This window comes from Vidua macroura, chromosome 9, assembly GCF_024509145.1.
Source record: "Vidua macroura isolate BioBank_ID:100142 chromosome 9, ASM2450914v1, whole genome shotgun sequence".
In the NCBI taxonomy this organism is placed as follows: domain Eukaryota; kingdom Metazoa; phylum Chordata; class Aves; order Passeriformes; family Viduidae; genus Vidua; species Vidua macroura.
Genome location: NC_071579.1, coordinates 19,625,239 through 19,642,564, shown reverse-complemented (window position 1 = coordinate 19,642,564; position 17,326 = coordinate 19,625,239). Strand labels below are relative to the sequence as shown.

At 38.3% G+C, this 17,326-nt stretch overlaps 1 protein-coding gene across 6 annotated transcripts in view; it reads left to right on the top strand.

Annotated features, from left to right (window-relative positions):
• Positions 1–17,326, top strand: part of ADGRL2 (adhesion G protein-coupled receptor L2) — a 155,733-nt gene that overhangs the window by 109,130 nt on the left and 29,277 nt on the right. For 3 of the 6 annotated variants that reach the window (XM_053984945.1, XM_053984943.1, XM_053984942.1), the window contains exons 5-10: positions 1,961–2,761; positions 10,582–10,878; positions 11,425–11,528; positions 12,366–12,551; positions 14,176–14,214; positions 17,095–17,278. In XM_053984945.1, coding sequence (XP_053840920.1) covers positions 1,961–2,761; positions 10,582–10,878; positions 11,425–11,528; positions 12,366–12,551; positions 14,176–14,214; positions 17,095–17,278 — 1,611 coding nt within the window. The remainder of the gene's footprint in view (positions 1–1,960; positions 2,762–10,581; positions 10,879–11,424; positions 11,529–12,365; positions 12,552–14,175; positions 14,215–17,094; positions 17,279–17,326) is intronic. The other 3 variants (XM_053984946.1, XM_053984944.1, XM_053984947.1) reach the window with 1 other exon arrangement.

Below are 17,326 nucleotides of genomic sequence, written 5' to 3'. Positions count from 1 at the left end.
AAGGCCACAGAGTATATGAAATAGGTTTTACTGCAAATAATTATTGAAAAGCTATTTACTAGCTGGGCTTCAGCTATATATCTTTCTGTAACTTCCTTAAAATTTCCTGGGGGAAAAATTGCTACAGTAATATAACTTTATTAATTGGGTTCGGTTTATGTCTTCCATGTATGGTGGCAGGATGGATGTTTGTTTTAAGCACAATACTGTCCTTGCATACTAGCTTGCTGTTTCGGGCTTAATCGATGATGCTGGAGAATATCTGAATGAGCTAATTGTTATTTTTTTCTTCTCTTTCCCTCTTGCTTACTGTGCTTTTGCTTCTTTTTTTCTAGATGTTTTTGCTTATTCCTTCTAGTCTGATTTTGCAGTTGTAGACTAAGAAGTGGCAAAAGTGCTCAAGATTGACATTCAGGAAAACAAATAAAATACAGCCTAAGGAGACCCAAAGGGTGCAAGCTGCTTTCTTTACAAGAAAGAAAAGCAGGGAAATGTCTGGGGCAAAGATGGGGGAGGTTTAATAATCACATATGCAAACCTATATAATTAATATACTGAATTTTGTATTTCTAATTATCAATTAATACAGTATATATATGTGCACTTGCACATATATGATAAATTAATATGTTGCTTAAAAACCAACTTGATTAGCATTATGCTTTTAGAAGAAGAAGAGTGTATATAGCATGTATTAGTAAAGTAATTCATTATTTATTCAGGTTCACTAAGTGAAACTACATGTCAACATATCTGTATTCCCTCCTTAATCTACTAAAATGATTGATCCGTGTTCATTTGCGTAACCGTAGAATCTCTCTCCCGCTAGGTTATCCTGTTGTCTGTTTCTCTTTATCCAATATAGTGCAGTTCTTATTCTCCCTATATTTAGCGTCTGTTACTAATTTAATCTTTTAGACTAATAGTCAATTTATGTTAATCTTCTTTCTTTTTTCCTTGCACTTTTTTATTTTTCTTCCGATGCTTAAAATAGAAGTGGAGCAAAAAGGTAAATAACGTATACAGTCCAAACCCCAGCTCCTTGTTATGTGCCTTATGGATGTTAACCTCTTCCCTTCCCCTCCCCACAACACTCTTATATTATGATAATCAGCAGGATCTCATAAGTACACCTCATAAAGAAGTCGACTGTTTGCAATAAAGTGACTTGGCTGCTTAAAGTAGGTGGCGGGGTATAGTGTCTGAAGTACTTGGGCTGGAGGGAAGACTCCCTTGCTTTTTTCTCTCCCTTTCTCTTTGTCTTTCTTTCCCTCTCTTTCTCTCACCCTTGGGTAAATTCTTGTTAATCAAGTGTCATCTTGCCTGGCTTCCAGAACCCTCTCCATAGCATGCCATGGTTACAGGGTTTCCTGGTCTGTTTCATTCATTGCTTTGGTTGTGTTTTGTTTTCTCTGCTCCTAATTGCTTTCTCTATATACCTGATGATTTGTTTTGTTCCTTTATTTTTAATCGAGGCACCTCCTTTTTCAGCCTCACCACTTCTTAAAGTTCTAAACAAGTTGATGTGATTTTTTTTGGACTGAAATGACCTAGCACACTGCTGCACACCAGTTAAAAGCTCTGGAGCGTTAATGTGTACTCACTAAAAGTCTGAAACGAAAATGCAAGAGTAGCTCTACATTTTCAGCTGTCTGTGTATGCCATTGAGCCTTGGTCTGTACTAGTGAAAGCAGTTCCCATCCACTTTCCATACTGGTACAGCAAGAACATGGTAACTTTAAGAAAAGTGGATGATAAAGGGTGATAATTGCATTAATTATAACATAAGGTATAATCTAGTGCCAATTAAATTGATTTTTTTTTCTTCCTGACACAGTCATTATGATTTACCTACCTTTTTGTTGTTTTCTTTTTTTTTTTTCTTTTTTTTTTTAATTTTTATTATGAGACGGTTTTAATTTGACGTAATTCTTGTCTTACTTCTCTCTGTGACTGTTAGTTTTTGTTTGCCCGGGGACGTTGAAAGCAATTGTGGACTCACCGTATTTATATGAAGCTGAACAAAAAGCAGGTGCTTGGTGCAAAGATCCTCTCCAGGCTGCAGATAAAATATACTTCATGCCATGGACTCCGTATCGCACGGATACTTTGATAGAATATGCTTCTTTAGAGGACTTCCAGAACGGACGCCAGCAGACGACGTACAAACTCCCAAACCGAGTGGATGGTACTGGATTTGTAGTGTATGACGGCGCTGTCTTTTTCAACAAGGAAAGAACTCGGAACATAGTAAAATTTGACTTGAGGACTAGAATTAAGAGTGGAGAGGCCATAATCAATTATGCTAATTACCATGACACCTCTCCATACCGATGGGGAGGAAAGACTGATATTGACTTGGCAGTTGATGAAAACGGCTTGTGGGTAATTTATGCTACGGAGCAAAACAATGGGATGATAGTAATTAGCCAGCTGAACCCTTACACTCTGCGCTTCGAAGCCACCTGGGAAACGACCTACGACAAGCGGGCAGCATCCAATGCTTTCATGATCTGCGGTGTCCTGTACGTGGTGCGGTCGGTGTATCAGGACAACGAGAGCGAGACCGGCAGGAACGCCATCGATTACATCTACAACACCAGGTTAAGCAGAGGCGAGCACGTGGACATTCCTTTTCCCAACCAGTACCAGTACATCGCCGCAGTGGATTACAACCCCAGAGACAACCAGCTGTATGTGTGGAATAACAACTTCATTCTGAGATACTCCTTGGAGTTTGGCCCACCTGATCCTGCCCAAGGTAAGAATTTTTTTTTTTTTTCTCATTTTTCATCTCGTTGTGTTTCCATTCAGAGAAATAAGTTACGAAGTATTTGGTCTTAGATTTAGTTCATGACAGAAAGGTGAGGAAGGATTTTTTTGTCTGCATTGTGTGAAGCTGAGCAGCATTACAGCAGTGCAAGGCAAATTTGCAGAACCTGTGAAGAGAAATAGAATTACTTTATTTGGTTTACAGGCTTGTGCTGTTCTTTTTTTTCTTTTTTTCTTTTTTTTTCTTTTTTATTTCTTTTTTTTCCTTTTTTGAATGCAAGTGTGTAGCTTTTCTGTGGTTGAGAATGAGTTGGGGAATTATTTACTTTATACCATCAGTCAGTTTGACTCCAATAGCTAAACTGAGTTGGAGTTGCTTCATGCTGAGCCAGAAGCCTGTTCCCATCCTCTTGGTGTAACCTGCCTTCTGAACTGATTACAGCACACACACAGACCTTTTAACTTCTTGGCGCCAGCAGTGGAGAGCAGTGTGTGCTGGGAGGTCCCAGAGGAGACATATGGGGTTAATGTGCAATACCAAGCATAAGTATTTTTCTGCAGCCTTATTTTCACAGTTTCTAATGTCGGGTTAGATGAGATTGTCTGACATCTTTTTAGTGGATTTCTCAGTAAGCCCCTTACAATTACTAACTTCTAGCTTGCTAGAAGTTAGTACTACTTCCTAAAATGAAAGATACTAACTGTCAAAAGGGAAAAGAAAAATGGAGGTCTTTAGATGTCAGAAATCCCTAAAAATGGCATGAACAGGCACAGCCACATATTAACATCTACAGAGGAGAGTAAATACTAGGGGAAATGCTCTGTGGCGGAAGATATATGCAGCAAAAGCTGCATTAGCAATGAAGGTAATACTTCACTTCTCTCATCTAACTGCTATGCATGTTTAGCAGCCGTTTTTTCTACTTCAAGAAAGTAGTAATAATGGCTTCTCCACATGAAAAGTTGCTGCCCTGCTTCAGCAAAGCTGATTCATGCACAGCAGTGCAAACTGTATTATGCACACAATTATAGCAACACACATATAGCTTTCCCAGGTACGAAACTGCATATGAGGCAGCAGAACAGAGTGGTTAGTGATCTCCAAAGCCATGGGTGATCTGTCCAGTCTCCTACAGACCTCCCTGGCAATACTTGGCCAGGCTCAGGCAGGTTACAGGTGTTTGGGGAACTGGCCAGCTTTGCTCTCTGTACATTGAGCAAGTCCATTCCTCAGGGAGGCTTTGGGGATGCTCTTAGCAGAGAGATAAACCACCTGTGTAATTAAAAAAAAAATAAAGCTTTCATTTTCATACATTCTCATGCATGCCACTTTTCATTCCGTTCAAGTGAGACAAAGATGAATTTTAAATTCTCCAAAGCTTTAAGAGTAAGAGGAGAAGATGGAGGTTCAGGCTCTAAGTAGCTTTTGCAGTTCAGGCAGCTGCTGTGAATGTGAAAAAAGTTAATCTTTAAGTCACTGCATAGAAGAAAAAGCATAAAGGAAAAGCAGGGCTAGAAAAGGCTTTGTGGAATCCTTCGTTCACTTTAGTAAACCTCCAAACATCTCCAGTAAGACATTTCATAATATTTTTATTATGAGAGAGTCTTCAAGATCTTAAGTTATGGTGTATGTGCTGGCCACATCCCATCTGCTCTCAAAACCAGATTTGGGCATCCACCAGCACCCCTTTCACTTCCTGGGTGCCTTGCTGGCATGCAAGGCAGAAGCAGAAATAGTTTATTCCAACAAGACCTAGGCGAGAATGGGTCCAGGGCACACTGCAGGGTACTTGCCTCTCCTCTGAGCTATTTGCCCATTCACCCATGAAGACAGGAAAGGAATATTTGAGTAAGTTATGAGTTTGGGTTTTGAATGCATCAGTAAATATCTTTTGATTCTGGTCTTTTTGAAATATAGAAACCAAAAAAAGACACTCATTTTCTTTGAGCATGTGATGCATATAGTCACAGTATTTTTACTTAGATAAAGCCAATACCCAATATTTTAATTTTGTATGGGTATGTACATTGCAGATCTAAGAATATGTTTCAGGTCATTTCCTCTTTTGCCTAAGCCAATTGCCTGTAGTTAGAAACTACTAAATGAAAGGCAAAATCATCTAACATAATTGTCCTTGAGATGCACTGCTATAAAAGCAAGGAGAAATTCTTTATGGTATCTACTTCTATATTTATTTCTATTATATTTCCAGTTCCTCTTTGTTTCAGCATAAATTCTGTGTAAATTGCAGCTCAGTCCTTTGACTATTATATAAAGGATCTACATGTGTAATACACATTTGGATTTTTTATCTCATATGAAGTTAGATCAGCTTTTAAGTGCGCTTGACAAACAGCATTTTCGTACTTCTTTTATTTTAATTTGGTTTGGGTCTTTTGTGGTCAACTCAGATTTCTTAATCATCTACTCAACAACATAGGAGTTAGGATAACATTCTGTAAGTCACCTAACACAAGAACTTTCTTTTAGTGTCCTTTGCAACAGTACTTTAATATCAAGTATTTAATGGTGTCACAAGGTCAGTATCTCAAAATTGGAAGTCATGGCCCTTTCTTTTCAAATGGTTACCTTGGGACTATTGTGGAAAACTCAGTAATCTGTGGTCCCTCCGTTGCCAAGTGAGAAATAATGATAGATAAGACACACACTGATTTTTAGTTTTTTTCCCTATATATCTGTCTTGGCTATTAGTTTTTGTCTACACCACAATGTCCAGCTCCCAAGTGCTTCAAAAACACCAGTCTTTCTTCCTACATGAAAGATGAATTTGTCATACTTGAGTTACACTTTCCCTTCAAATTTGCTCCCGGGGCCAGAACTTGGGCTCATCCATGTCCTGAAACTCATGGCTTTGTTTTCTCTATTGTCTCCTTCATTTTTAAATCTCCCTGTTGAAACCTCTGAAATACCACTGCAATTAACCTGATGTTGACCTTGCTCTTGCTGCAAACCTACACCATTTTCTCTTCTTGAGACTTTCCCAGTATCTTTATTTTCTTAGTCTTCAGGAGAAACTCTTCAGATTTCTAAAACTGTGGTTGCTGGAGGCAGACTACTGCTTTAGTACTCAGATAGTGGGGTCTGCTGCCCTTAGAACTCCTCCCTTAACCCTATTCTTTTTATGTTATTTTCTTCCTGCTTCTCTCGAAAATTATAGTACACAGATGTATCATGGAATGATGGTAGGATCATTAAGTCCAACCATAAAGCCACTGAACCATGTCCCTGAGCTCCACGTCTGCACATCTGATGCTGAGCAAATGCCCCAACTGCATTTGCAAGGGGTCCTCCTGTTTCTGCAGTGCTTGTGTCTGCCAAGATGGTGCATTTGCAAGGTGTCTGCCAAGACAATGCTACATGTAAAACATTCAGCCTGCTGCCGTGTGTCTCTGGTGTAGATGTAGAAATTATTTTCAGAGCTACAGCTGTCAAGTACCACTCAGATGTTACAGAAGAGCATGTTTTCTAAGATTAAGGGTAGAAAGCATTTAAAAGTCAAAACCCAAATTTTAAAATGAAATCAAATATATCAGACCTTGCAAAAAGACACTGAAAAATTGGAGACAAACCAGAGTTTTTATATCCTTGGTAAATTTAGTGGATATATCCAGTTACATTCTTTCGATAGGAGGTACCAAGGGTCCAAATTAATCCTTGGTGAAGCAAGAATTTTTAAAGGAATTCTAAGTTAAAAGACCAGGAAGAATGAGGGAATTTTCCCTCTAAAAAGTGAGCATGAGCATTACATTGTAAGGTTTCCTTGGTAACAAAAAGAAGATAAATCCTTTTGTTCTGTGTTAGTGCATTTGGGAGAGATTTCATCTACACTCATCCCAATTTGTGCTAACTGTTCCAACTGTAGTTGTCTCCCCTTTTGTGCCATGATACCCATCATTAAGTATTATTGGATCACTGCAGGGAGAGATGGATGTTGTGAGTATGGACAGAACAGAAACTCAGACTAGCATCACCAAGGGCTTGAAGTAATAGGAAACTAGTGCAACACCAAGAATCTACAAGAAAGTCATGCAGCAAATTAAGTAAATTGGGTTTGCACTAGTATATCAAATCTGATAGACTACAGGTGAATGAAAAAGTGGTTGTACAAGTAATGACAATATAATGAGGACCAGATAGCATATTTCTTAACCACAAGTATTTTGGCTTTTTCTTTTTTTTTTGTCACGTGTGTTATCATTTTCTAGGTATAAATTTATATATGGCTGTGTAAAAATTTCTCTTTCAATTGAATGGGATTTGACAGGGTCAATAGAGTACTGACTAACATAATAGCTGGAGTCACCTATAGGTAATTAGGTGACTCTTAGTACCTTCCCTGCTATTCACTGAAGCACAAAAACAGGTACAGAGAAGTAATAAACAGAAGGCAGGAAAATTGTGATTTGCACAGGTTTCTGATCTCTGTTGCTTTACACAGCAGCTCCATGTATGACACCTTTTGAGAATAAAGGTGGGCACATGGATATTCATGTGTCTGAATAAATTGAAATACCCGACTATAAAAATATATATTTAACTTAAAAAGTCCATGCAGCTGATTTCTCAAATGACCTGGATGCCAGAGGGGAGAATGAAACCATTTTCAGAAGTGGCACATCATTTGGGCATTACAATTAACACAATTGTAAATCTAAGGTTACAATTGTATTTTGGGTGGGGATATTTTTGATTTGGCTTGGTTTAGTTTTTTTTTGCCTGCCTAGAATAGAAACCTGTTGGCAAGGAATACTAGATAGCTTGTGTGCCTTCTCTAAATCTGCTCTTCACTGATAGTTGAGGAAAGAAAGTTACTATTCCTCTGCTGTCCTACAGCAATTGTGTTAAGTTTTTTATAGACATAACACTGCTGAACAGGTGTTGAGTTTTACTCCAGTGGTGTCTTCATTTTTAGTAACAGATAGGATACATAACTGTTTAAATCAGCTGTTAGGAACTGCATGAAACAAATGTAAATTAATTACGCCTCAATTTGAGTCTTTGGATTTACTTCTTGTTGCTCTTTTCTCTTATTTTCTTAATTTTAATGTCTTCAGCTGATAATAAGAAGAACCTATTCTTAAAAAAAATAGAAGGCAGAAAATTTGGTTTTCTCCTCAGCATATCAAGCCTAGTGAAAAAGTCAAAATAGAATCTCGCATTGTAAAAGTGTCTTTTTTGGAGTTGGACAAAAACTTCATAGCTTCACCCCTGCTGCTTAGAACAATAGGTTAATAACCTTGACATGGAGTTTGTTCTTCTTCTCTGTTGCAACCTATTAATCATCACTGCCATTATCTTGTATTGGCAAAGTGCTCTGTAAGGCAGAGCCTGCAGATGCCACCACCCTCAGCTCTTGGAACAAGACACGTCAGGTGGTGGCAGCTGTCATGTGCCTTCGTGCAGCTCAGGAGAATGGCTGAGCAGATTAAATTCCCACAGGTCATAAAAGACAAAATGACCTGCCTTCCAAAAGCTAGATATATTCCTTGAAGTGATGTGTTCGGTTGTTTCTTAGTTTTCAACCACCTTCTTTCCCAGACTTCCTGCACTGTCTGAAGTTTCCTGGTGCATTCTTAAATATGATGACTTCTTTTTTAAAATTTGATTGAAGAGATAAGCTCATAGAAGTTATCTGCAATGTTTTTCAATTTTTTTGTGAGAGGTGGTTTAAAGTCTTTCTCTTAGAATGTGAGATTACTTATATATTTCTATGTAGTACTACCATGCAGGTCATTTTTTAATCATGGGTGATAGACTTTGAAATTGATTTTAATGGATATCATGAAAATTGTACTAACTAAAGTTTTGTAATGACAGCAGAATTATTTTAGCTCAGAGTGCAACACCAAATATGTTCTGAAAATTGTTACCTCACCACTGAACTTCAAAGTGTTTTATGAATTCTGACACTGATATTTTGCTTCTGAGACAAAACTGTCCTAAACATTACAGGGTTTGAGTAGTAATTGCAATAATGCTAATAGCCATTTTGATGTTTAAATATGTATTAATTAGCAGAGTGTATTAGGAGATGGTTCGTAATAATTGGTTGTCCCCTGCATCATCCTCCATCCCCATGAGCACCCTGTTCCTGAGGACCTGATTCATCAGGCCTTGCCTGACACTTGTGGAAGGGATTGCAAATGCTTTTGACAAATGTTAATTGGGAAGCACTAGAAGGCTGGATGCATTGTAATCAAAAGCAAATTAGAGCAGTTTCACAAGATGTCAGGCAAACACTTGCAGAACAGATCTGAGGGTTTCAATAGTCACTGGCTGCACCACAAGTTCAGCACAATTACACACGCTGCGTTCAAGCAGCCAAGAATGAGACTGAAGAGGAGACAGTCTCTGCAGAAGTTTGTGAGCAGGAGAGGGATGATAGGCATATCTTTGCCTTTACTCTTGAAAAAAACAGATCATGATGATCAAAACTTCACCCTAAATTCATGTGCAAAGAAATAAATGAATTAATATTCTAAACCTCTAATGTAAGTGAAACATAATTGAAAAAGTGTTTTAAGAAAATTGTAATTTGCCAAATGGCTGAAATGTAATATTATGCAAAGCACTGATTTATAAAACAACTGCTGAAAAAAGTGAGACTGCTCTTTATTTTGGTTTTATTTTATTTATGATTTAATTTAGAGAAGCTTCATTGTCCAGTAAGTCAAGAGTGCAACGGCCTAGCAGAAGAAAAAAAGAGAAAGAAAAAAGCCCAAAAAAATTTTTGTGAGCTTATTTGTTCTTAACACAAGCCTCTGTATTTTTCTGTGCCTGTAAAGCATTTTGAACACTAATGAATATTTGGAAATAATGCTAACTGTGGCAGTTGCTTTGCTTACTTGCATTGGTCTCAGTATACACGTGAAGGTGTTGCACAGCCATTCCAGACTCCACTAGCATTAACTTACATTATCTCTCCAAAGCCTGAAAACCCTGGCGTGGCTTGGGCTGTACCTCAGCAGCTCCAGCCATGAGTTCCTGCTGTGGGTCAATGGCAGGAGTAGCTGCACATCCTGAGCAGAAGGGATTTGGCCTAAGCCTGTCCTGGTGTTTCATAGAAGATGAAAACTTGCTCCTTGCCACTGGCTTCTATGAATTGTGTCTTCCTACCTGCTCTACCAAAAAAGGATGTTACAGTCCCAAATGTACAAAGAGGAGAACGCCATGTACCTGCTGGGGCTGCCTCTGCTTGGAGCTGATCGGGCATGCAGCTCTCTCAGGCAGCATGACTGCTGGGTAGGAAGATGTTATCATAATTATTGCCCTGGAAGGTCTATACTGGGTGACTTGAAGTTTTGAGGTCTGTTTTTCAAAAATGGTCTTGTTAGTTACAGCCCACTGCCTTTGTTGTTAAAGCTGGACTACATTGTTCACGGCACACTGATTCAAATGATTCTATCTATTGAGTTGTTCCTGCTGCAAATGTGATTAAGTAATCTTTAATTGCTTTGAGCGTGTTTGTTATGTACTGATAATTCCCTAGTATGCCTTTCAGCTTTTAGAAATGTAACTATCAATTTTTATTACAGAAGACATTATTTGGAGAATGTGCTGAAACGTCATAACAGTATGAGCTGGGAGTAAAAAAAGAAAAGAAAAACAAAAAAAAAGTCAAAGTTACATCTTAAGCATCCAGAATAGCAATAAGAGTAATATTAAGATAAAGGAAAGGAGACGCCAGAGAATCCTTGAAAGCTACATAAATAGCTTTTAAATAACTTTTTTTATATATAATTCTGAAGTAATTTATTTTATTATTACTCTGATTTTTCCCTGTGCAGTGCCTACCACAGCAGTGACAATAACTTCTTCAGCAGAGCTTTACAAAACCACAGTGTCAACCACTAGCACTACATCACAGAGAGGTCCCATAAGCACAACATCAGCTGGAGGAACAAAGGAAGGAAGCAGAGGACCCAAACCACCACCACCCATTTCCACAACCAAAATTCCTCCTGTGACAAGTTTTTTCCCTTTGCCAGAGAGATTCTGTGAACCAACTGAGGCCAGGGGGATTAGCTGGCCTCAAACACAAAGAGGAATGATGGTTGAACGCCCTTGCCCCAAAGGAACACGAGGTATTGCCTTTAAAAATATATCTTGATGTCAAGCAGACATTTCAAAAGCAATATGCAGCTCTCTCATGATGAATATTTTTTAATCTCAGGCTGTCTGTCCCATGATTTTTTTGTTACTCAGAGAGTGCAGTATCTGCAGACAGTGGTCAAGTTATAATCTGCAATCGTCATTTGAGCGTAGCCACAGAATTACCTTGCGCTTGCACTTGTGTGAATCCAGGTCAAATTTTAGGGCATTGCTTGAGGACTGTTGTGAAATATGCTTACAGCTGCCTTTCTCATTATGAGCTCCCCTCTGGATGAGCTCCAGGAAAAATCAAGGGCTTTTTGTTTGTTTGCAGAAAATGTCTGGTACTTTTCACTGACTTTTTTTTATTGCTCTTTGTAATCTACATTATTTCCTTACATTTTTGTCAATTATTGTCAAGTACTACCATTAGCAGCATTCAGAATTGAATGTTGTTTAGGAGCACAGTGTAGCCAATTTCCTGAATGCATGTAGAAAAATGGTTTCCATTTCACTGTAGTTTTCTACATCTGTTGTAGGAACTGCCTCGTATCTCTGCGTGGTCTTAACGGGAATGTGGAACCCCAAAGGCCCTGATCTTAGCAACTGTACCTCACACTGGGTAAATCAGCTGGCTCAGAAGGTTGGTTGAAACCTTTTAATCTGGTGTACACTGGTGATTAAGGATTTTAACTCTGAGCATTAATATTTCAGTTTGTTAAAGTTGTCTTTATTACTCTGTGTTCATTAAAAGTAGGAGTTATGTGCACTCCATGTGCAAAGTACTGGCCAACAGTTAGGTTCTTATTTGTGTCTTAGTATGCCCTCTCTAAATTCTTATGTTGAATTTGTGATTACGTGTTCTCATCACTATTTAAAACAAAGTAGCTTATCATGTTTTCAAAAACCAAAAGCAATATTTGCTTAAAAAATCAAATACTATAGAACACACAGCAAAACCTCTGGTATACAGCAAGGGTTTTTTTGTTCAGTAAAAATTACTCTATAATAAATAGATTTTTGTCTGAATGCATTGATAACAGTATGTTTAGACAGCAGAACCACTTTCTGTGTTTTCCTTCCCTACTGAGATTTACAAAGTTTATGAAAACTGGATAATTTGTTGTCAGTACAAGGCTTCTTGACTTTCAAATGCCTCAAGCACTGGTATGAACAAACAGATTTCTTACTGTCTGATAATGGCAGTAAAATAAAAGTGAGGATGAATAGAAGATCGAGCCCAAAAGTCCCACTCAGATTTGTGGTTTTGATGGCTGTTAAGAACTGCTTTTGTGTGCCACAGATCTAAGAACCTTTAATCTTCTGAGATAAAGAGAACGTTATTGGTCTCAATTAGTTACAGATTTCAATGTATGTGCAAATGGTTATTTCACCACAACAAAGGTACACAGGGAATTGGAATTAGAAGCCTCAAGCAGAACAAGGGACCCTGCTGAGATAATATAAACTGTCATTTCAGATCAGAAGTGGAGAAAATGCTGCTAGTCTGGCCAATGAACTGGCTAAACACACCAAAGGACCGGTCTTTGCTGGTGATGTTAGTTCATCAGTGAGGCTGATGGAACAGCTCGTGGACATTTTGGATGCTCAGCTTCAGGAACTACGGCCCAGTGAAAAAGACTCTGCTGGAAGGAGTTATAACAAGGTACACAACTCCCATCACCTCCTCCTGCTGGGATAACAATTGCTCTTGGGTTTGGTATTTTTTTCCTTTCAGAAATATTAATCTATACTTTGTTCCTGCATGTGTATAGTTCTGGAATAAGCATATGAGAGAAAACAGCAGTAAATACACAGCGGAAAGTTGTAATTACCTTCTTTAGGGAATAAGATATAATTCACAATAGCTGACTGGTCCTAAAATACATAGCTGTGTCCCATATTAAAATCTGGAATGCATTATAACTAGTGTGAGGGAAATGAGTATTAGCTCTCAGAAATTCTATAACAAATCAGCATGTTTATCCAGTGATCCTTTTAACCCTGAACATGTAATAAAATCAGTAGAATTCTGCATAGGTGCAGGGTTTTATTTTAATCCAACTTCCTGCAGAATAATAGCACTTTCTTAGACTTCTAAAGACACCAACATGACTTATAATTGATCTTTATAAAAAGGCCTTACTGCACATAACTAAAACTTGAATTAATGTTTTCTCTGGAAACATGTTCCAAGAAACATTTCAGAGAAAATGTGTCTTTGTGGTTTAAATACAAATTACAGTGTTATTACCTTTCCTCTTTTTCTCAGAGGAAATGTTATATTTCTCAGCCTCTTCCTTGCATGAGCCTAGTCAGCAAGCCACAAATGAAATATTTTTTCATCCTCCTTTAGAGAGAAAGATATCCATGCACTTCTCCATTATTTTGGCAGTAGTTTTATTTACAGCCCCTAGATGCCCTTAAAATAATTTTCCCAGAGACAGATCAAGTGCCCACACACGGATTTTTTCCTTTTGACCTTTTCGTACGAACCCCACCATTTGGGCAAAAGTTATCTAGACACCTGAGTAAAGGTTGCTGTGCTGCTTTTGGCTGGGGTAGAGTTAATTTTCTTCACAGTGGCTAGCATGGGGCTACATTTTGGATTTGTGCTGAATAAATCTTCCATATCTTCGATAAAAAGATGTTTTTGTTAATGCTGAGCAGCACTTTCACAGCATCTTCTTCTTTTTGTACTGCTGTGCTGTCAAGGAATTTGGGAGTGCATGGGAATTTGGGAGGGGACACAGCTGGGACCTCTGAGCCCAGCTGACCAAGGGGGTATTCCAGACCATGTGACATCATATTCAGCATACAAAGCTGGTGGGAATTAGGAAGAACTGGGAGACTTCAAAGTTATGGTGTTTGTCTTCCCAAGTAACAATTCCATGTGATGGAGCTTGGCTTTTCTGGGAATGGCTGAACACCTGCCTACCCATGGGAAGCAGTGAATTAATTCCCTAGTTTATTTTATTTTGTTTTACCTATTGAATTGTGTTTATCTCAACTCATGGAATTTGTCAGTTTTACCGTTGTGATTCTTTCCCCAATCCTGCTGGTGAGCAAATCAGCAAGTGGCTGTGTGGTCTTTGGTTGCCAGCTGGGCTTAAACCACAGCTGGGAAAAAACATTTCCTGTGTGATGTAGTCATCATGGACAGAAGCTAGATTAATGTCCAGGCTCTCATTCAAAATCAGGATTTGAAACACCAGAGTATTTTTTTTTTCTCTTTCTGAAGTTTTCCAGAATCTTTCTAACTTCTGATTTTCTTTTTCCTTATTAAAAAGCTCCAAAAACGAGAGAAGACGTGCAGGGCTTACCTTAAGGTATATCTCCTGTGCTGTCACCCTGCTTTCTCCCTGCTTCAGCAACCTGCCACGCTTTATCATCTTGCTGCATGATCCTATGTATTTCAGTCTTTGATAAATGTGTATTGTGCCCCATATCAACTTTACAAATGTTGGCTTTGCACAGGTATAACACTCAGAAAAAAAAAAAAATCAAAGTTCATACCTCTTGTACCTTAACTTGTTCAAAACTAAAAGAGCAGAAGGGATTATTATCTGAGTTGGAAGTAACATCTCTCTTGTAATAAAATTTTGGGCAGGGGGAAAAAGCTTGCAACTCAAAGAAATTAGTTCACCTTGGTAGAATTTTATATCAAAGACTGTTTAGAGTTAATTTGCTTGTGAGAAAAATATACATTATATAGTTTTTGCTTCGTGTGTATTCTTATGCCTAGTAAAATCACTCCTTCTTACAGTTCTGAGAATTGTTACAATTCAGTGACTTGAGGATACAATGCAAAGACAAACATTTCTCTAACTTCACTTGTAAAATGTCTGCCACATGTCCCATTAACCAGGCTATATAGAAGGTGTGTAACACATTGCTGCCTGATTTCCAGTTCCTTTCATTAGCTGGAGAATGGCTGCCTGTAGTGGCCAGCTCCTTTGCTACAGTACAATGCCAGTAATGCCACCTCACAGCTATGGAGGGGAAAAAAAGTCCTAGAACAGACATGTCTGGCTCTGAAAGATTTTATTGTAGATTTTTTCAAAACTTCTATTAAAATACTGATTTTTACCTGTATCCTCTGAGATGAAATGTAAGAATTATTTTTGGAAAGAATTTTGAAATACTTTCCAACATAATAAAAAAATTCAGACTCTTACTGAAAAGAGATTTCTCTGTACAGGGCACTTCTGTCTTTTATCCTGGGGCCCTGGAAGTGGATGGGAGATGTCCAGTTATGCAGAAATTTGACAAAAAAGACAAAGATCTGCAGAGAAATTCATTTCTCAAGCAATAATAGTTGTAATGTATTTTTATTAGAAAATATATTTTAATAGTAAAGGGTAATCCAGCAGATGTGGTTTAGGTAGAGTGGGGTTTTCTGCTTCCTTTTCAATAGTAAAGAGGATGGTGAGACAAGCAGTAACGGGGCTGCTCTGACAGCTGTGTAACAGGGGCTGTGGGGTTTTTCCCATCCATTTGCCTGTTTGAGAGGAGAAGCACTTCAGAAATATTACGGGGCAGGTGATGATTTTCCACAAGGAAAACGCAGAGTTAGGGTATCCCATGATAAACGAAAAGCGTATTGTGTCAGTGAATGCATACCATCACTGCTGAATGGCAATACATGAGAAACCAGAGCAGAACCTTAATTTCCAACTGGTGTCATTTTCTGTCGGTCTCAAATGGGCTTCTCTGCTTAGATAAGACTAATAAACCTCTTGAAATTACAAATCAAAAGCTGACTTACACTATGCAAATGAAGCGAGTTCCCACTTTGTGACAGAGAATTCATTTGTTCCTCAGATTAGAGGCTCCAATCTGTATTTCTTAGTGACTAATGAATCTGGCCTCTGCAGACCAATTTCTGTTCCACTCTAGTTAATGGCTGCAGCAGTATCAGTGCGAGCATTTTGACTATTCTCCCATTAGAGAAAGAAAAAAGGCTTTAGAGCCACTTCGAAGTATCTTCCACCTGCCAGGAAGGTCGTGGTAGCTCACAATGCAGACAGAAAGAGGATATTAAAATTGATTAGGCTAATTAATCTTGCTCTGACAAGAGCTTTGACCAAGTTTTCCCATTCGTTTGTTTGCACAATACAGTACTCCAGACTGACATCTTTCTGTTTGTATGTGTTCTGTTTCCATTTCCAATGCTTTTAAATTGATCAAACAAATTATATATATGCTTAACGACACATTAGGAATAGGTAAATGGGACAGAGTAAACAGGGTGTTGCAGCAGTGCCTGCTGTACTCAATACACAGCGCACTCAGTGCACAGCAACGTTATGCATTAATGTAAAAGCCTGCCTTCAATTGATTATCTGATTACTCTGATTGGATTATTTTGTAAAATAATGTAATCATGTCACTGAATTATTCTTCTTCCTTATTTATTACTACCTTATATGCAGCTCAGTGAACCTTAAAGCATGATTATAGAGTTGTTACAAGTAAAACTTTTAAAAATGGCAGATTTTATTCAGCTTTGCAGTTTTGCCATCACTGATAACAGGAACGGTCAGTGGACATCTTGTTTGCTCTATTGATTTCCTTTTCTAACTGACCTTTGTGCAGAAATGGGAGTTGGTAATCCCTCTAAGTATCTATGAACAGGTACAGGAAGAGGAGGGGGAGTGAGAGTGGCCAAAACTAATTTTGAAGCACTGAGTCAGCTTCATTTCATGCCTCCTGTAATAAAGAAGGTCTATTTGTCATAGACAAGTAGTTTACAGAGCTATGGCTGCATAGTGGGGCTCAGTTTCCAGAGGGCTATTATTGTCATTTTAGCCTAAACTGCGGAGTGCTAATTTTGGCATTAGTATTTTTAAATAGAAGTTATACATTTTGACATTAAGATGAAAGCTTCAGGCAAGATTTCTGGCATTTATTTTTACATTTTTTCAGCACAATAATAATACCATACTTATATCTGATACAAAACAAGTCAAATTTGCATGTTTACTGCTTAGAGACCACACAATGCTAGTGACTAGCTGCGCTTCTACTCATGCTAATCCAACAAGCGGATGGAAAATATTTTAATGTTGAAAACAGTGTTCTTGTGCCATTAAATCACAGTAAATCATCCTGACAGTTAAGTATTATAATTGTTGCCGTATAACATTGGGAATTTTCCCCAGCTGCCTAGGGCATCAGACCTAATGATAGTTTTCTAATGAATGCAGGCAGTTGTGGATACAGTGGACAACTTGCTCAGGCCTGAAGCTCTGGAGTCCTGGAAGGACATGAATTCTTCAGAACAAGCCCACGCAGCCACAATGTTACTTGATACGTTAGAAGAAGGGGCTTTTGTCTTGGCTGATAACCTTGTAGAACCAAGTAGAGTCTCAATGCCCACAGAAAATATTGGTAAGTAAATTTTTTTTCGAGCATAAGTTAAAGTGCTGTGTATTGCTT